This window comes from Eptatretus burgeri, chromosome 12, assembly GCF_056783735.1.
Source record: "Eptatretus burgeri isolate ZD-2024b chromosome 12, Ebu_testis_v1, whole genome shotgun sequence".
Taxonomy (NCBI): Eukaryota; Metazoa; Chordata; class Myxini; order Myxiniformes; family Myxinidae; genus Eptatretus; species Eptatretus burgeri.
Window position 1 is genome coordinate 78,326,963 of NC_140972.1, and position 19,717 is coordinate 78,346,679.

The 19,717-nt window shown below is 47.9% G+C and overlaps 1 protein-coding gene across 4 annotated transcripts in view; it reads right to left on the bottom strand.

The window, feature by feature from the left end:
* The window catches only part of LOC147015960 (synaptic vesicle glycoprotein 2C-like), a 112,812-nt gene extending 93,917 nt beyond the window's left edge, over positions 1–18,895 (bottom strand). Inside the window, exon 1 of one of the 4 annotated variants that reach the window (XM_085848631.1) lies at positions 18,739–18,895. Coding sequence is in view for 2 of the 4 variants with exons in the window: in XM_085848630.1 (XP_085704756.1) it covers positions 17,175–17,289 (115 nt within the window). In the remaining 2 variants the exon portion in view is untranslated. Of the gene's footprint in view, positions 1–17,174; positions 17,309–18,733 lie in introns of those variants that run through there. The other 3 variants (XM_085848632.1, XM_085848630.1, XM_085848629.1) reach the window with 3 other exon arrangements.
* Between the last annotated feature and the right edge of the window lie 822 nt (positions 18,896–19,717).

The following is a 19,717-nucleotide window of genomic DNA, read 5'->3' on the forward strand; positions in this document are numbered from 1 at the left end:
TTACGCACGGTTTGAGCACACTGCTGGCTCGTTCCGCTCGAGCTCCGCCGAGGGTGAATTACCCCGGTAGTTTGGACGACGTGGGTATTTAGGTAAATTGAAATTGGCAATCAACCCTATCCCACGTGGTCGACCTATTGGCGATCTTCGGTCCGATAAGGGACCCGTCGGCTCCGGAGTTATCCGGGATGACGACCTATAAATTCCGGGTGTTCGGTGGAGCCGACTCTACTACTCCATCTAGTGGTCGTGCTCGTCGCCGATACCCGGTCCACAACAATATTACCTTTCACGTAATTACAAAGGCTTCGGCACTATAGAGATTAAAAAAGAAATTCTAACGTTTTTTTCAAAATTTTCAAAAATGTTTTTGCCTAAAGCACTCTCCAGCACTCACTGATGAACCTCTGAAGGTTTGACGAAGGTCCGATTGACCATCTCTGAGAAAATTACACACACCTCTCTCTTATAGTTATAGATGGTTATTCTGACAGAAAAAGGTGAGTTTTGATCCTTCTATATGAGTGGCCTGTCCAGTGATGAGATACAGGGTTTCAAGATGATGAATCATGAGGGAGGTTTATACCTATTCCACAAATTGTATATCTGCATTATGCCGTGGTCAAGACACAAAAAGATGACATAACGTAAAAGTATTTCATTTGCTGAGTCAGGAGGTATTGTGTCTGTAAGTGAGGCTATATTTGTAAAGTGTGATGTAAAACTCTATTACTGAACACCTGTTATAAATCAAGCATGTGAGAAAGGATAGCTGGGTACAGAATATATGACTAAGACATGTGTAGGGGAGCACAAGGAGCTTTACAGAGTTACTTTCCCGAAGTGTGAATGCTTCTTGCTTGGATTAAAATGCAAAAATATTCGAAATAGAAATTTGAAATGCTTACCATCACAAAATAAATCATAACAACTCATCACCATGGCGATAAGTCAGTTTGTATCTTTAAAGTCGTCATTTAACAACAATGTCACTTTCAAGAGTATTATTATATCAAGGCATATTATTTGCTGTATGCATATAATATTATTTTTGATGCATACTGTACAAATTGCTTCATATACTTCCAAGATCTGTCCTCTTGCAGCTTCTTTCAGCTGTCCTCCAAACTCCTGAGCCTCATTCTCCAAAAAAAATCTCCTCTTCCAGCTGTCCTCTCGATTGTGTCAGAGAGTTTCCCCCAAAAATGGGGGTGTAAAACAGAGATGCCTGCTCGTCCCAACACTAACTGGTATCTTTTTCTTAATACTCCTGCAATGAGCTTTCTATGACGACAACCGTGATGTGCTGATCCTTCCCAGATCAGATGCCAAGTTCGACAGTGGAAAATCCAGGAGCTTCTGTATGCTGATGACATTGCCAATATTGATTTTCAACAATGAGGTGATGCTGAACTCCTATTATTCTGCAATAACTTTTCATTCGCCTGCAGCAATTTCAGGGTTACCATCAGCCCGAAAAAGTATTTTGTCATGGTACAAGAATCTGACTCATCTCCTGAGATCCAAACAGATGGTTCTTGGTTGACAGTCACAGACAAAATTTGCTACCTGGGATCAATAGTGACCAGCAGCTTGGACCTCGATGCAGAGTTAGACATCTGTACTGTAAAGGCAGCCACTGTATACTACTTTGTTTTCAGTCGTTTTATTGATCATGTTTGGCCCAACAGCAAACTGGCAGTTGCTTCCAAAATGGCTGTCTACCACACCTGCATCCTAAGCACTCTCCAACGTAACAGTGAAAGCTGGGCATGCTATGTACGATAGGCAAGAGAAATGAGCTATCGCATGTGCTGCCTGCATAAGATCTGACGCATGTATCGGAAGGATAATACACACCAATATGAAATTGCTGAAACAGATCAAGATGCAGAGACGAGTAGTATTGTTCACGATTGTTGATGAAAGAGGGCTACGGTGGCTTGGTCATGTGAGCCATATGGAGGATGGACGGATACCAAAAGATATGCTGCATAGCAAGCTGGCAGATACTTCTCAGCCAAATGGAAGACCAAGGTTGTGGTTAAAAGATCTTTGCAAAGGCAATCTGCAATCTTTTGGAATACTCACAACAAGCTGCAAGTAAAATGCATCAAAACGTGCTGTTTGTACATGAGCATTGAGTACATGCTCTCAGTTTGCAGATATATTAGGTAAAGCAGCAAGAGAAATCAAGAGATTTGTCTGCCAACACCCAGCCCCCACTGATGATGTTTCCTGGCAATATTATCTGGGGTTGCTAATCCAGAGCTTGCATCGGTTTAATTAGCTGCATGCAACGATGTAGAAACCTCAACCAAACATGAAGCATGTATCAACATCCTACGAGATGAATGCATGGTAGTTAAATACCTCCAAGAAAAAATAATTTAATGTTGTTTTGCTTGACTCAAACCAATAATTTGTAATCACCACTTTACACTAATTTCATTGGAAAAATCCCTTTCTTCTGAGTAATCGATGTTTCTCACACATCATGTGAAAAGTACTTTATACATTTCCACTCCCTGTGGAGGCTTCAAAGCAATTGGGCCCAATGTTGTTCTGCATAAACATAAATGATCTCTCTGATGCTCAGGAAAATCCTCTCGTCAATTGTGCAGGCAACTCGACAGTGTCGCATACCACTGGCAGGCATACAGCAGCTGTGTCACTCCTTGCTGCTCTGGAATTGATGAGATGCTCATCTGATAAATGCAATCTGGCTTTCATTCCAGGCGAATATCAGTCTTACCCTGTCACTACAGAAGGATCATCAAACAAACTCAGCAACACATTTCCATGGTCAGCCAATGGAAGAGGTTCAGTCTCTTGAACTTCAAGGCCTCACCTTCACTCATGACCTTTCCTGGACCAACCATAGAGCAAAGATGGCGTACAATGCCAGCAACAAATTGGCATCCTCCAACATTCCAATTTATTCTCGAAAAATCAGGACTACTCATTGCCGAGAAGGCCTGACTACGCATTGCCTGCCAATGGGAGGTGAAATCCAGCCATGGGAAGCTGGCATGTCATAAAATGGCTGGGCTGCAAGTATGGGGCACAAGAAAATTGATCCAAATAAGCAATCTGGAAACCTGAAGGACATTATGCCTGACCGCATGGCTGCTAGTTACGATCTCACCAAATGGGTGTTCCTCCACTCCCTTTTACTCTGTTCCTCGCATATTAATTTGTTATTTTACTCTCCGACCACCATATGTCCAAACCCCTCCATTTGTATGGATCTGTGATTCTGGGTCTATAAAGTCCAATGAATACTCAGTCCATCAAGAACTGGTCCATGTTACAACACATACATACTGTTGTGAGAATGCCTTCTATCGAGTAACTTTCCATAGCATAGCAATAGTTATTTCCCATCATGCATGCATTATAATAAGCATAAGGCAATTTAATTGTGATATAGGGATATGTGTCATATGTGTAGAAGGCTGTTGTCTTCCCTCCACACATGTGTGTGTCTAAAATTGCTTACCCTTAACACCCTTGTAATGTTTTATCCCTTTGTAATCTGTCTTTTCTTTACCTTCAAATAGTCCAACAGGCTGTCGGTACTAGTAAAGGCCGGAAACACCACCATGATGCAGAAAGCGTGCCATCCAAAGTGGGTAAAAGGTCAGGATGGGTTGCCCTGACCACAGGCGAAGAAAGCAGCTAATAGCAGCCGAGTGGGGTGTGGCTTGTGGAATCACACTGATGGTGGTGGCAGAGACGATAAAAGGGTGTGGTGCGACCACCATGGGAAAATGAGATGCTTAGAAACCTCACGGGAAAGCCTGCATGTGAACTCCTGGGGTTTTCTCCGCAGCACAGCACAGCACGCATAGGTCCGCCACCTCCTGACCTGTCCCCAACACAAGCTTCGCCCACTTCCTCTCGTGCTGGCCCATGCTTATGGCCCAAACTGAGATTCTTGCTGGAAATATCTTTACTTGGAACTAAGCTGCATCCTGTCTGGCACAGCCTGCGGTATTTTCAGTGTTGTCAATCTCTTCTGGTCTTTTCTTCTTATTGTTTAGAAATTGTATTGCTAATTTGTGTATTCCCACCCTTATTATTGTTAATACACATTACAAATCCACTTTGTCTCTGAGTATTCAAGTTGCTCTGAACATTAGTTATATGAACATTAGTAATAGAACCTGACGCGATGGGCCCGTTCGATGGGGAATGACCTGATGATTAAGCACAAGAAAATTCATGATTCGAGCTTCAAGGGTTAATGCTGCAGATTGTTTTTTTCGTTAAAATACCCCCACATTTGGAGGTTTTTCGGGCGTTGCTAGGCAACGGAGGGGTCCATAGCAACGGTTCTTTCTTGCACATAACTAGGACATACCATGAACCTACCATACCAGTTTCATGTATATCTGACTCATAGTCTCTGAGATATAATGAACTTCGTTTTTTTATTGTTTTCGATCAGGGTTCATTCAAAGTCTAACTTCTCTGACAGTTTTCATAGGATCCGGCTGGAAATTTTTGACAATATGGCTGAATGTACTGCCCACAGTCGCTCCTGGCCCGATTTTTGATTTTCGAAAAAATAATTTTTTATGATTTTTCAAAAATTTCAAAGTCCCGTTGCTGGGCAAAGGATAGGTCGATAGCAACGGTTCTCATTTGCACACAACTAGGTCATGGTATGAACTTACCAACCAAGTTTCATCGAAATCGCCATTGTATTAATGGAGCCCTGGACCGAACGGAGGGACAGACAGACAGACAAGCCGGGAGGCGGACATGGGTAGTCGCCTACCCAATAGAACCTTACACAATAGGGAATGTCCTGAGGATTAAGCACAAGAAAATTCATCATTCTTGCTTCAAGGGTTAATGCTGCAGATTGTTTTTTTCGTTAAAATACCCCCACATTAACGTTTTTCGGCCGTTGCTAGGCAACGGAGGGTCCATAGCGACGGTTCTTTCTCACACATAACTAGGACATACCACGAACATACCATACCAGTTTCATGTATATCTGATTCATAGTCTCTGAGATATAACGAATTTCGTTTTTTTATTGTTTTCGACCAGGGTTCATTCAAAGACTATGTTCTCCGACAGTTTTCATAGGATCCGGCTGGAAATTTTTGACAATATGGCTGAATGTACTGCCCACAGTCGCTCGTGGCCCGATTTGTGATTTTGGAAAAAATAATTTTTTTTATGATTGTTCAAAAATTTCAAAGTCCCGTTGCTAGGCAATGGTGGTGTCCATAGCAACGGTTCTCATTTGCACACAACTAGGTCATGGTATGAACCTACCAAACAAGTTTCATCGAAATCGCCATTGTATTAATGGTGCACTGGACCGAACAGAGGGACAGACAGACAGACAGAGGGACAGACAGACAGACAAACATATTGATGGAAAAAGTGATAATAAGGGAAGAACAAATTAAAAATTTTTTTTTTTTTTTTCGACGACATCGACTACCCAACTGACAGGCAAATATATCGACGGAAATACTGATAATAAGGGTAGACAAAAAAAATGAAATTTTTTTTTCGACTAGATCATCTACCCAACAGACAGACAAACATATCGACGGAAATACCGATAATAAGGGTAGACTAGATCGACTACTCAATATATACTGGATATATATATATATATATATATATATATATATATATATATATATATATATATATATATATTATACATACATAATTTTGATTTGATGTATCAAACTCTCTTCAGAGCATTGGTGCTGCCAAAGCAATTTCTTGGCATTGGGCCATTCAAAAATTATGTCAGGCATGGTTGGGGGGGGGGGGTTGGTGAGGTGTATGACCAAGCGTTATGGGGTACTACAAGAGGGAGGGAGGGAGGGTGTTTCCAGTACAGTAATGTGTGACGCTAAATCAATCAATGACAACTTTGTTCCATGCATCCTTTATTTAAAGATGCAAGTATTTAATGATACATGTTTTCAATACATTAGTGATAAAAGCAAATTGCTTAATTTAAATTCCATCATTTCTTTGCCATCATTGCTTTTTCCACAGACACTTAGTCTCATTTGCAAATGAAAGCAATTGAACATATTTAAAAACGATTCACATAAGTCCAGGCGATTAGTCCGATGATGTTATTACAGGGATTTTGTCTTCTGCTTGGTCATATTGACGGTATACTTTGTCACCTTTACTCTTCCAAATATATAATAGTTCAGAGTCAGTGAAAAAAAACAACGGGATAAACATCATCCCAGGATGAAGGTATGAAACAGGGGGGAGAAGGGCGGGTCTTCATCGAGCGTTATGTATTATTTTATGGGGTGTTTGTTGAAGTGTTATGGATTGTTACAAGGGGGTGGGAGTGTCAGAATTGGGAAAAAAATTTATGTAATTTTTGAATCCCCCTCTTCCCCCCCACAGCTTATACGAGGTGGTTTGCTATTGCCTTCCTAGCATTGCTTGTCTGTGCCCCCTCCTTTTTAAGTGCTGAGCATCAAGCAAGGATACAGCACATACCATTTGATATGACTCAGGATATGACTCAGCCAGGGTTTGAACCACCATCCTCCCAGACTCAGAGCAGACACTAACCATTAAAACAAAGTCTGGTTCAATATCTACACGGTCATGTATATCTTCACACTTATCTCACCATCCTATGTTTGGAAAATCTGTGCATCGAAGAGTACACAATCAGACTACTTTGTATTTTAACACTTAAATGAGCCTCAACATTATTAAAATCCATCCCTCCTTTCACAATTTCAAGACTTGCAACGTTTTCGGATAATATTATTGAATGACAATCAGAATTATGTTATATTTCTAAAATGTGTTTCTCATATTGAGCTCATTATGTTTAAAAGCATGGCAAGTCATTTACAGTTGCATGCTGTACATTCATAGACTGTACCAAAGGTAGTCTTAAACAAAGGTAGAATGACACACACACACACACACACACACACACACACACACACACACACACACACACACACACACACACACACACACACACACACACACACACACACACACACACGCACACGCACACGCACACGGTGTCATGTTTGGAGTGTCCACTCTGAGTTTGAGAGGTCGATGGTTCAAAGTTAAAACCCTGTCAGAGTTGCACCAAAGACCTTAAAAATGGTACGTGCTCCTTCCTTGCTTGACACTCAGCATTTCAAGGGATAGAACATGGACAAACAACGCTGGGAAGGCAATGGCAAACCACCCAGTATAAGCCTTGTGAAGAAATTGCTTTGGCAACACCAACACTCACTCAAGAGAATGCTACATGCAATTATATATATATATATATTTATATATATATATATATATATATATTTATATATATATATATATATATATATATATATATATATATATATATATATATATATATATATATATATATATATATGTATATGTATGTTCGCCCACTAATCATAACCATACATATATGAAACCAGTATAAGCCTTGTGAAGAAATTGCTTTGGCAACACCAACACTCACTCAAGAGTATTGTACATGAAATAATATATTGTTACGAATTTCGGCCCGTCCGGCGTGCGATCGGCCACGTAACTCGAATCGTGACGCATCGCCCACCGGAACGGACAATTCAGTCGTGACCCTCCTGGAACTACCGCCAGGAGCCAGTCACGGGTGGGGGTTTAACCTCACCACGATCGTGCCAATTGCCCACCCGCGCAGGATAGAGTTGCTCGCCAAATTCGACCTACCTAAGCACCTGCGCAAGTGGTCGACCGGGCGATCCTACCTCGCCGCAGGTCGACTTCAGACACGAACCGCTTAAGGGGCTCGTTCTGTGCTGCAGGGATAACCGAGTGGAGTTATCGTCAACCTCTACGGTTCAGATTACTTATCGGGAGTTTCAACCCACTACCAATCCCTTACGTGATGCAAGATGGAACTTTCAACCGAAGGAAAGGACGCAACGAAACGGGAAACAGTTTGACAAGCAAGCACTTTTATTTCACACACACACACACACACACACACACACACACACACACACACACACACACACACACACACACACACACACACACACACACACACACAACACACACAACACACGCACGTAAGGCAGTAATGCAATGTGCAGCAAAAGCAAAATGCAACAAAAGCAAAAGCACTACTACCGACTATAATTATTTACAACACTTAAACAATTATACTTGTGAGGACTCGGCGCCACATCATTCATTCAAAATAAACAGGAAAGACCTCCCCATAGGCACAGAGGAAGACGGGGTCCGTGGACCAAATGTGCGCGGAACCTGGAGGAGCGGCCAGGTCCATGAGACGGAAAAGATCTTACCCGCGTCCTCGTGACGCGATGGCGGGCAAGCCGCTATATCAGCGCAGCTGCGCCCCGACTCCATGTCCCTGGCGTGGTCGGTGAGCGCTCTCCGTGCAAGCACGGTTTGGTCGGCACCACGGTTAGGGTGGGGAATGAACGGGGCCACCGGCACTATCTCAGCGCGGATGGGGGGGGATTGTTGATGCTCAGGGTCGAGCGAGGGGAATGGCTGGCTGTCTTGGTCGCTTGTGAAAGCGAAGCTGGCTCGATTCCAGCGACGAGACGACACCAATGACGAGACGAGCCCAGCGACGAGACGACACCAATGAGGAGACGAGCCCAGCGACGAGACGACACCAACACGGAAAAAGCGACCCCACACTACAATGAGTTCCACACAGACTCGCATCTTTTATAGACCGGGGGAGGAGCCTGTATGCATATTTTAGGATCAAAACGCGATTGGAGGAGGGGCCACGCCACCCTCTGTTCAGCCATTGATGTGGCAAAAAAGGGTCGTGAGCCTCTTTTGATCCGAATTCCTTCCCGAGAGGAATTCACATCCATCGCGCTTGTAGGCGGGGCCACACCGCCTGACGCTCGCCCATTGGATGGAGGAAAAGGGGCTTGAACCTCCCCTGATCCGAATTTCTCTCCCGTAAGGAATCCATTGCACTCGCGGCTTGCTGCGTTCGGCAGCAATCATCAAACGGCTTCGGACAGTACGACGTTCGGTGTTGACTGGTGGTGGGGTCGATCGTTGTGGAAGGAGAAAGGCGAAGGTGGTGGGGGTTTGCTGTGGTGGTTTGGTGGTTGGCGGGCGTCGTTTGGGAATGGCGGTGAAGCGATATTTGCGGGATGGAGTTGTGGAGGTAAGGAGGCGAAGGCGGTGGTGTTTGAGTTGTTGGCGGCTTAATGGTACAAAATAACAACAAAGAAAGAAAAATGGCGAACTCAAAGCGTCGCAGCCCGGATGAATCACACATATTCCCTCTAAACAACAGGTGTGGGCTAACTTCACATGAACTTAGCGTCATAACTGATCTAAGGACCCTTTATGGTGTATTGCGAATTTCCACAGCCGTAACACTACCCCCTCCCCTTTTTACAGACTCGTCCCAAGTCGTCAAATTTTTGTGTGCCATCATGTGTAGTTCTCCCCTAGTACGTTTTACCTTCGGATCCCTGAGTGCGACATTCATGGTATTCGTGTCCCAAATAAATAACCTACGGGCTGAGTAACTAACTAAACAAACCCACTCATATGGACGACTTAAATAAATTGCCGGTGCTAAGACATACATGCCGGGGGCGCACTCATATACAATACACAACTTAACACCTTAACTTACAAATTTCACACTAAACCATGGACTAAGCAAAGAGAAATGTTAGCAGGGAGCCAGGCTGCTCAACTACAGTCTCTGGCTTAGGCAATGCAGGTGACAGGGAATGTGGCCGGCTGCACACACGCAGTCCAAGGCCTCCCCTTTTTACATGGATGCAGTGAACATAACGGTGCATGAGCTGCGCAAATGCAGTCTCCATGCCAGCTCAAGTGGCACACACAATGAATGCAATGGCACATGAGCTGCGCAACGCAGTCTCTGTGCCAGCTCAAGTGGCACACGCAATGAACGCAACGGCGCATGAGCTGCGCAACGCAGTCACCGTGCCAGCTCAAGTGGCACATGCAATGAACGCAACGGATGGATGGATGGATGGTTGAATGGATGAATGGATGGATGCAAACACGGTGCACGGGCCGCCACTGCAGGCCCGTGTTGTAGCTGCCAACAGGGCAGTCCTCGCAAACTGCACGACGATCCTGGCGCACATGGCAATGAACAAAGGGGGGTGGGGGGGAATGCAAAACAGAACGGGGGAAAAAAGATGACGAAGGTAGTAGGCATGGATGGCAAAGGTGTGCAGGCAAGGCAAGGCAAAACAGGGCCGCTGCAGCAAACACAGCCGGCAGACGATCCGACCGGCACAGGCCTTGCAGTAAACAGCAAGCCGATGAAGTGGGCCAGCACAGGCCTTGAAGTAACACAGCCAGCCAATGAAGTTGGCCAGCCTTTGCCTTTCAGTGGAGGTTGGTGGAGGGAGTGCGGTGGTGCTGGCCACTCAGAAGGCAGGCTCGGACCTACCTGTCTCCCTCCCAACCTATCGCCTTTGCCTGTCTCTGTCCATACCCACCCCCCTTAATTTGTAAAAACCCAATTTAGCCCCAACATATTTTTTTGTTGTTTTTATTTTTATTTCCCCCTCTACTATAACTCGGCCCCTAACCCCTTTTATCGTCTTTGTTCGGCTAACCTATCCTGTCACCTAGCCTACACCCAACCCCTACGTTCCCTTCCTGGAGGGGAATAAGGGAGAGCTAGCGTCCTGTGCCGAGTCCCAACTCAAGCCTCAGGATGGCCTCCTCGGAGTTCAGCGATCTTTACCCAAAGTGGGTCCAGCGGCCCGCAACGAGAGCGAAGGGATGGATGGTGCGGAGGGGTACACTTCCTAATCTACCCTAACCATTTAACTTTTGAACTACCCTGGCGCTTTCAACAAGCGCCTTTTGCTTAAACTATCGGTTCCAACAACCAAGATTCCCGTCACCTGTGTTGGTGTCCTCACAATTTTGGGCCTTGCCCCCCCCAATTTTCCGCCTGTGCCCTCACACAGTTTCGTGGCTGGGCCACGTGGCTCCCTTGGCAGGCACTACCCTCTGCCGATTCCCCAACGATGGCACCCCCGGGTACTACACTGCCTCCGAGCCTACCAGCTCCCTAAACACCGGGGAGTGCCCTCCATGGCGACTTCCCTGAAACGCTCACGTGGCAGGCTGGTGTCCCAGCCCCCTTTCCAAGGGTCACCCGTGCCCACGACACTGCCAACATGGCCAATGGCGCCCCGGCCCCGCATCATGCGGGCGCACCCGTGCCCACTACACTATCCCGGCCCCCCACGGCCGACGAGCCCGGTGCCCGGTGCCCGGGGTACCCACTCAGCGATGCTCACCTTTCGCAGCCACGCTCCCAGCCCGTCAACAGGGCTCCTGCACCCCTTCAAACAGGTTTCGAGCCTACATCCCCACCAACAGCAAAACGACTTCCATTTTTCAATTTCGCTAACCCACCAACTCACTTTATTCTGACCCCGGGGTCCCTTGGACGGGAATCACTCCTCCCCCCAATCACTCATCGCACTATGCATTCCCCATTCGCTCCATTCACACAGACCCACTGGCCTCACTCACTCACCAAGTACACGTCCCATTCCACACTTCTCAACTCCCACATTGCTGAATCCAGCCATCCTGCTCACTACATCCCCTAACTACCTCGTGCTCCCACGTCGTCCCTTACACTACAGCACGTTCCTTTTAACACTACGTAGCTAAGCTACGTCCCCTCTACCCATTCACAGTCTGTCACTGTCCTCGAAATAATTCCAGACTTCATCCTAAATCTGACCTCCATTCCCTCTACCGAATCCATTTCACGGACTCCATGAGGACTTACCCCTGCCCCATGAAGCCGGTCTAACTAAGCTAACTCTTCCCCCTAACTAGTTTCATCCTGTGCCCAGGCAGGGGATCTTCCACCCCTTGCCCGGGAAATCCTGTTCACCCGAAAGCGAGGCTTGCTTTTTTTTTTCTATTCGGGCAGCACCAGTGCGGCAACACGCAGCTCATGCTTTTTTTACTCCCCGTGACGTCATGGCAGCTGTTCACACATTTCGTCCCTCTTGGACGGTACCATCCGGCAGGGATTCACCCTCCTGCTGGATTCCAACCACACGTGCAGCCATGACGTCACCGTGCGCATCAAAAAAACAAGCCTCGCGTTTCGAGGGGTTCCCCACGCAAACATGTGCTCTGCCCGTTGGAGCTTCACACACGCTTGCGTGGAGAACCCATCTGGTCCAAATCCCTAATCCAGCCTAGCTTTTGTCCGTCCGCGGGATCGGCAACATCCACCACTGGCGTTTCCGGAACGGGTTTCACTCCCGCAAGCACGCACGCGGCGGCCTCGTGCGCTGCACGGCACGAACCTCGCGCTCGCTGCTGGGCAAACCCGGCGCGGTCCCCATTCCAGATATGGCCGCCACCCGGCCTCTGTCCCTCATTTGTCGCAGTCTCCGTCGCCATTCGACCCACGCACACCTGCGTATCACGACGCTCAAACTCCATTCCATTACATTCACACCGGGAGACGCGGCTGCGTGCTCCCGCATGCCCACCGTCATCTCCCTCACAAACCACTCTCTCACACACACGGTCTTCCTTGTATTCGGCCGTTCACTCACGCACGGCCTTCCACTTGCACACGTGGCCCCTTCCACACACGGTGTCTCATCCACACACTGCGTGCTGGGAGGAACGCACTCCGGCACACTCGCAACCACACCACTCACACACGGGGGCGCACTCACACCTTTCACCACACACACCGGGACCATCGCACTGGGGATTAGTGCCACCACAAGAGGTTCCGGGGCCTCTATACCCCCCAAGCTCTCCGTGCACCCATCTGCAGCACTCGCCCCCTCAACCTCGCTCGGCACGACCGGACCCACCTGGTCGAGATCAGCTTCAAGGGGGCATATTCCCTCCCCTCGTTCCCGAAGGAGGCTATCCAGCTGCTCGCACCGGGTCACCAAACATTTCGCGAGCTCCCCTTCATCGTCCCTTGCTAACTCCATGTGTGTGTGCTTGTCTTCCACCCCGTCTTTATCGTGTCGTCTCTCCCCTACTTTTTCTATCTCCCGAGTCTCTATACATTTTATTTCTGTTGACCCTTCGTGTCTATTTAATTCAGTCTTGACTTGGTCTATCTCCCGTGTCTCTGGCAACACTTCCTTGTCCTTCGTCGTTTCTGTTATTTCCATCGTCTCCATTTTTATTTGTGTCTCCTTTATCAGAGTTTGCCCTAATTGTTCTTTCATCCGACGAGTGGTGTCAATCAAGTCCTGCACCACTAACATTACTCCTTGTGGTGCTGTCATACATCCCACCTTATTGTGCCCTTCTACTTCCTGGCTCCTTTTGAGTTGTTCGTTCTCTTTCCGGAGTTTTTCCATCTCCGTGGACTCAAATTTTGCTCTCCCCTCGAGCTGGTTAATTTCAAACTCGTATCGTTTTTGTTTTCTCTCCCACTGTTCCTCATGCTTTTCAGCCTCCAATCTCATCGTTTCTTTCATTTTGTTCATCTCCCTTTCCTGTTTCCTTCGTTCTTCTGTCACTATCTCCTCGTACTCCAACCTTGTTTTTTCCTTTTGTTGTTCAGTTTCAAATTCATACTCTTTTTGCTTTTTATTCCACTGTCTTTCTTGTTCCTCATTCTGCAATCTATTTATTTCCTTCAATTGGCTGATTTCCTTCTCCTGTCTCAATCGTTCTTCTTTTTGTTTTTCATCCCGTTTTTTCTTGTTCCTCATTCTTTAATCTGGCCTTCGCTTGCAGCTGTTCGATCTGTACAGTGTGGTTCCTTAACGTTTCATTCTCGACTGTCGTTCTCTCTTCCCTCAACATTCTCAACTCGTCTCCGTGGGCCACACCGCCTGACGCTCACCCATTGGACGGAGGAAAAGGGGGATGAACCTCCCCTGATCCGAATTTCTCTCCCATAAGGAATCTCGCGGCTTGCTGCGTTCGGCAGCAATTACCGAACGGCTTCGGACAGTACGACGTTCGGTGTTGACTGTTGGTGGGGTCGATGGTTGTGGAAGGAGATCGCTGAGGTGCGATCGCGCCGCCATCTTGCGACTCCGAGTTAGTTTGCCGGCAAAGTTCGTGCTCAGAATAGGGTGAGCTCCCCCAGAAAGAACCATCCCGGGCCATGGATTCTACATTAATACACATATACATTTCTACCCCCGGCACCCGCTCGCCTTGAAACGCCATCATATTTCTCATAAGAGATTAAAATGTTGCCTGCTCGTAATTTGCTTCGCACACCCCTGATCTGATCCTCCTAAATTTAGTTGGAGACCGAGGTGGATTTGAATCCCACACTCCTGTACACCAGTGTTACGAATTTCGGCCCGCCCGACATGCGATTGGCCACGTAACTCAAATCGCGACGCGTCGCCCACTGGAACGGACAATTCAGTCGTGACCCTCCTGGAACTACCGCCAGGAGCCCGTCACGGGTGGGGGTTTAACCTCACCACGATCGTGCCACTTGTCCACCCACGCAGGATAGGGTTGCTCGCCAAATTCGACCTACCTAAGTACCTGCGCGAGTGGTCGACCGAGCGATCGTACCTCGCCGCAGGTTGACTTCGGACACGAACCGCTTAAGCGGCTCCTTCCGTGCTGCAAGGATAACCGAGCGGAGTTATCGTCGACCTCGACGGTTAAGATTACGTTTTCGGGTGTTTCAACCCACTACCAATCCCTGACTTGCTGCAAGATGGAACTTTCAACAGAAGGAAAGGACGCAACGAAACGGGAAACAGTTTGACAAGCAAGCACTTTTATTTCACACACACAACACACGCATGCAAAGCAGTAATGCAATGTGCAGCAAAAGCAAAAGGCAACAAAAGCAAAAGCACTACTACCGGCTATAATTATTTACAACACTTAAACCATTATACTTGTCGGGACTCGGCGCCACATCATTCAAAATAAACAGGAAAGACCTCCCCATAGGCAGGGAGGTAGACGGGGTCTGTGGACCAAATGTGCGTGGAACCTGGAGGAGCGGCCAGGTCCACGAGACCGAAAAGGTCTTACCCGCGTCCTTGTGACGCGATGGCGGGCAAGCCGCAATATCAGCGCAGCTGCGCCCCGACTCCATGCCCCTGGCGTGGTCGGTGAGCGCTCTCCGCGCAAGCACGGATTGGTCGGCACCACGGTTAGGGTGGGGGAATGAACGGGGCCACCGGCACTATCTCAGCGCGGATGGTGGGGGGGGGAATTGTTGATGCTCAGGGTCGAGCGAGGGGAATGGCTGGCTGGCTTGGTCGCTTGTGAAAGCGAAGGTGGCTCGAGTCCAGCGACGAGACGACACCAACGATGAGACGAGCCCAGCGACGAGACGACACCAACGACGAGACGAGCCCAGCGACAAGACGACACCAACGACGAGACGAGCCCAGCGATGAGACGACACCAACCATGGGAAAAGCGACCCCCACACTACAACAACGAGTTCCACACAGACTTGCGTCTTTTATAGACCGGGGGAGGAGCCTGTATGCAGATTTTAGGATCAAAACGTGAATGGAGACGGGGCCACGCCACCCTCTGTTCAGCCATTGGTGTGGCAAAAAGGGGCGTGAGCCTCTTTTGATCCGAATTCCTTCCTGAGAGGAATTCACATCCATCGTGCTTGGAGGCGGGGCCACACCGCCCGATGCTCGCCCATTGGACAGAGGAAAAGGGGTGTGAACCTCCCCGATCCGAATTTCTCTCCCGTAAGGAATCCACATTCATCGCGCTTGGAGGCGGGGCCACACCGCCTGACGCTCACCCATTGGACGGAGGAAAAGGGGGGTGAACCTCCCCTGATCCGAATTTCTCTCCCATAAGGAATCCATTGCACTCGCGGCTTGCTGCGTTCGGCAGCAATTACCGAACGGCTTCGGACAGTACGACGTTCGGTGTTGACTGTTGGTGGGGTCGATGGTTGTGGAAGGAGAAAGGTGAAGGTGGTGGGGGGTTTGCTATGGTGGTTTGGTGGTAGGCGGGCGTCGTTTGGGAATGGCGGTGAAGCGATGTTTGCGGGATGGAGTTGTGGAGGTAAAGAGGCGAAGGTGGTGGTGTTTGAGTTGTTGGCGGCTTAATGGTACAAAATAACAACAGAGAAAGAAAAATGGCTAACTCAAAGCGTCGCAGCCCAGATGAATCACACATAATCCCTCTAAACAACAGGTGTGAGCTAACCACATGAACTTATTGATATATCTCACCTGAGGACCCTTTATGGTGTACTGCCAATTTCCACAGCCATAACAATATATATGTTTGCCCACCAATCATAACCATATATATATGAAATAATGAGTGTGGTCCATGAAATTAATCAGTGCAAGATAAACCTGGCATTAACTTCGTGGTTAGGGTGGCTGATTTGGGATGTAAGATAAGCCTGGCATTGGCTTAGTGGTGAGGGTGTCTGGTTTGGGATGTAAGATAAGCCTGGCATTGGCTTAGTGGTTAGGGGGTCTAGTTTGGAATGCAAGATAAGCCTGGCATTTGCTTAGTGGTTAGGGTGGCTTGTTTGGGATCCAAGGGTCCTGAGTTTGAGCCCTGTCAGCTGCTGAATTAACACCAGGTGTGGTTAACTCCGCCTGTCATCCTTCTGAGTTTGGCGAAATGAGTAGCAGTGTACTGGTAATAGAGGCACTGCATTAGCGGCACAACTGCATCCTGAACCAATGCTGCAACCAGCAGCCTCAAGGCTGCACGAGAGAGACAGAGACAGATAGTGGATGAGAGAGAGAGAGAGAGTGTGTGTGTGTGTGTGTGTGTGTGTGTGTGTGTGTGTGTGTGTGTGTGTGTGTGTGTGTGTGTGTGTGTGTGTGTGTGTGTGTGTGTGTGTGTGTGTGTGTGTGTGTGTGTGTGTGTGTGTGCCAGATGATATATGTCTACCCAGGGGTCCCAAGCCATGAATTGTTGAGCCTGTCATGTTTCCTATTTTCTTCCTATGGCCTTGTTTGGCTAAAAAAGATTAAAAATAGAAAAGCAGTAATCAGTGCAAGATGATTGGACAAGTGCAATCTCTTTTACCTGCTGAAACCAGGTGGAAGTCACTGAAACGAACATGCTCATGGTTTTTAACACGATACCATCTTTTCATCAGACGACACATGCAAGGTGTGCACAAGGTGTCACGTTACCCGTCCATGAAGTAAAAACGAGGAAATAACGAAGGCCTCCATGTGCTGGCTGCGTGCACGTGTTCATCCCCACGAACCCTCCTCCATTCCTCCACCCCGCCTCTTCCCTCCCCATACAGCATCACCCCTCCTCACAATCCTCCTCCCTTGCCCGCTCTGCTAAACCAATCTCCATGGCGATTTTGCAGCAGCGTTGCTAAATTGGGACCGCCGCCATTATCATCTCCAAGACAGCCTGCTACAGAAAATACCAGCTGGATGCAAGCGACGTCTCAGCCCACACCATTTAAAGGTGTCTCGTCTCGAAAAACACTTCCCTCTTCGCTAGATACCATCCAAGTCAACAGCTTCAGCCACGAGGTCAACGTGTACCATTAACCGTAATTATAATCGGTGGCGGGGTCACTGAAGGTCATGTCGTTTTCCACTTTCCTCGGACATCCTTCCTCCGAACGTCCGCTGCACCGTGGGAAGGAAGCACCACACGTTGTGGACGAGTACGATTTGCGCTCTGCAGACTTGTTTGTAACCTGGCAGGGAGAGCGGAACGTGTGGGAAATAATCATCGTGATAGCGGATCGTTGAGCTTGCCGGGACAGCTCAGAGGTAATGAACTCGCCTTTGACCTTCACCTGGGTTCGATTCCCGACACAGCTATAAACCGCCGCCCTGGTGTTTCAATGGCTGTTTCCCTCGGATGGACGTTAAAAACTGGGCGTCACATCCCGTCTGCCGATATTATCCGGTGGTAGGCGAGCTTATCGCCGGGATGCTATCCAAAGTTCTGCTCCAATCTACAGGAGGCACTGCATCGGCGGCACTGCGCCCTGAGCAAATAATATGCTTCCCGCCACAGCCATGTGCCGCATGCCAAAGAACTGTTGGACATTAAATATCCGAGACGGTGTTTTCCGACGAAATGTAAGCCCATTGCACGTTCGAGCACTTGGTCCAAATTTCGAATCGTGCTGTCGCCGAGAAGGCAATGGCAAACCACCTAGTGTAATTCCTTGACGCTGGTCAAAGAAGCTGTTTCGGCAGTCTTCCGGATGAGATCAATGCAATATCGCCTTCATCGCACAATCGTTGCGAGACGATCGATGGAACGACCTCTTTCACAGGTGCACGCGCAGGTACAGGTACTTGCGATCCTCTTCCGCAGGTAGATTCATCTTTCGCAGGTTACAAGAAGCAGCCTCAGGTGTTGAAAGGAACACGCCACGTGTTCTTACTGTGCTTTTCCCAGCCGCCTTCAGGACACGATTCGGGAACTTGCCCATTGCACCGGCACGCAATGGCCTGCGTTAATATATTAAAAGGCCTTTAAAAACGAAGAAAAATCGGAACCTTCCAAACCGCAATTAAAATGGAATATTTTTGACCTATAAGTAAATACAAGATCAATTAACTAGTCCTGTTGGATCATCCTGCAACGGCCTTGGTCTCTGTCGCCGACCCTAAGAACAAACGACTTGGCCGAATGGCGTGCGATTCGGATATGCAGGTACGACGTTGACAAGGTAAATGCAAAAATGAACCCAAACGGACACGTTTCTCACCTTACCTATGATGTGCAGCGTCCCGAGCTCATGGTGCAGCGCACGGAAGGAGAGGGTTCCCACGCCGTGCAGCAGCAGCTACCCGTGTACAGAGAGTAAAATGGCGCTGCGGATTTAATGCCCAGTGCAGCCGCACGTACCGATGGGCGCTGTCTGCCCCCCCCCCCACACCCTCGCCAAGGCTGAGCGCAGCCGCACCCCCGGTATAACGGAACGACGTGGAATGGTCAAGCGCTCGTCAAGAGGTCAACGCGTGATGCAGGTGTAAGCAGAAAAGGGAAAGGTAGTTCGGAGGATGTCGAGATGGAATTGTGAAGGTGTTTAGGGTCTTCATGTTGCGAATCGCTATTAAAGAGCCCGCTTTTCTGATTACAATTCGCCCGGCGACGATTCCGCTGTAACGATTGCCATTTGCTACTATAATTTCACACGAAATGCGTGTTCTGTAACACGCTCGCTTGCTGATACCAGATGAGTGTTAGCGATGATTCGTGAAACAAAAATTGAGTATTGAGTGTCATCATCATCATACTCTTTACAGAATGGCGGTGCTGCCAAAGCAGTCTCTTGGAGTACTTGTTTGAGCATTTTGAATCAAGCGAGCCGCTTGGCGAGCGATAGCAAACTGCTTGCACACTTAACGGAACACACCCCTGGTGTTGTTATAGCACAGGCATGATGGGCCGAATGGCCTCCTCCTGCATCAGATTTGTTAAATCAATATTATAAAAGGAGCTGCGTCTGTCTGTCTGTTTGTTTGTCATGCTAGAACTTGAGAACGGATTAACGAATTTCAATAAAACCTACGAAGGTGGATTCAGGGAACTCCCAGGAATGTTTGTGACGCAATAAATAAATAAATAATTAAAAGGCGGTTTGTGTGTGGGTAAATGGGCACATTTGGTGAAACTGCAAATGCAATATTTGTGATGCTGGTTGTCCCCTCATGGAGGGCAGGATCTCCCAGGAATCCTTTTTTGTTCT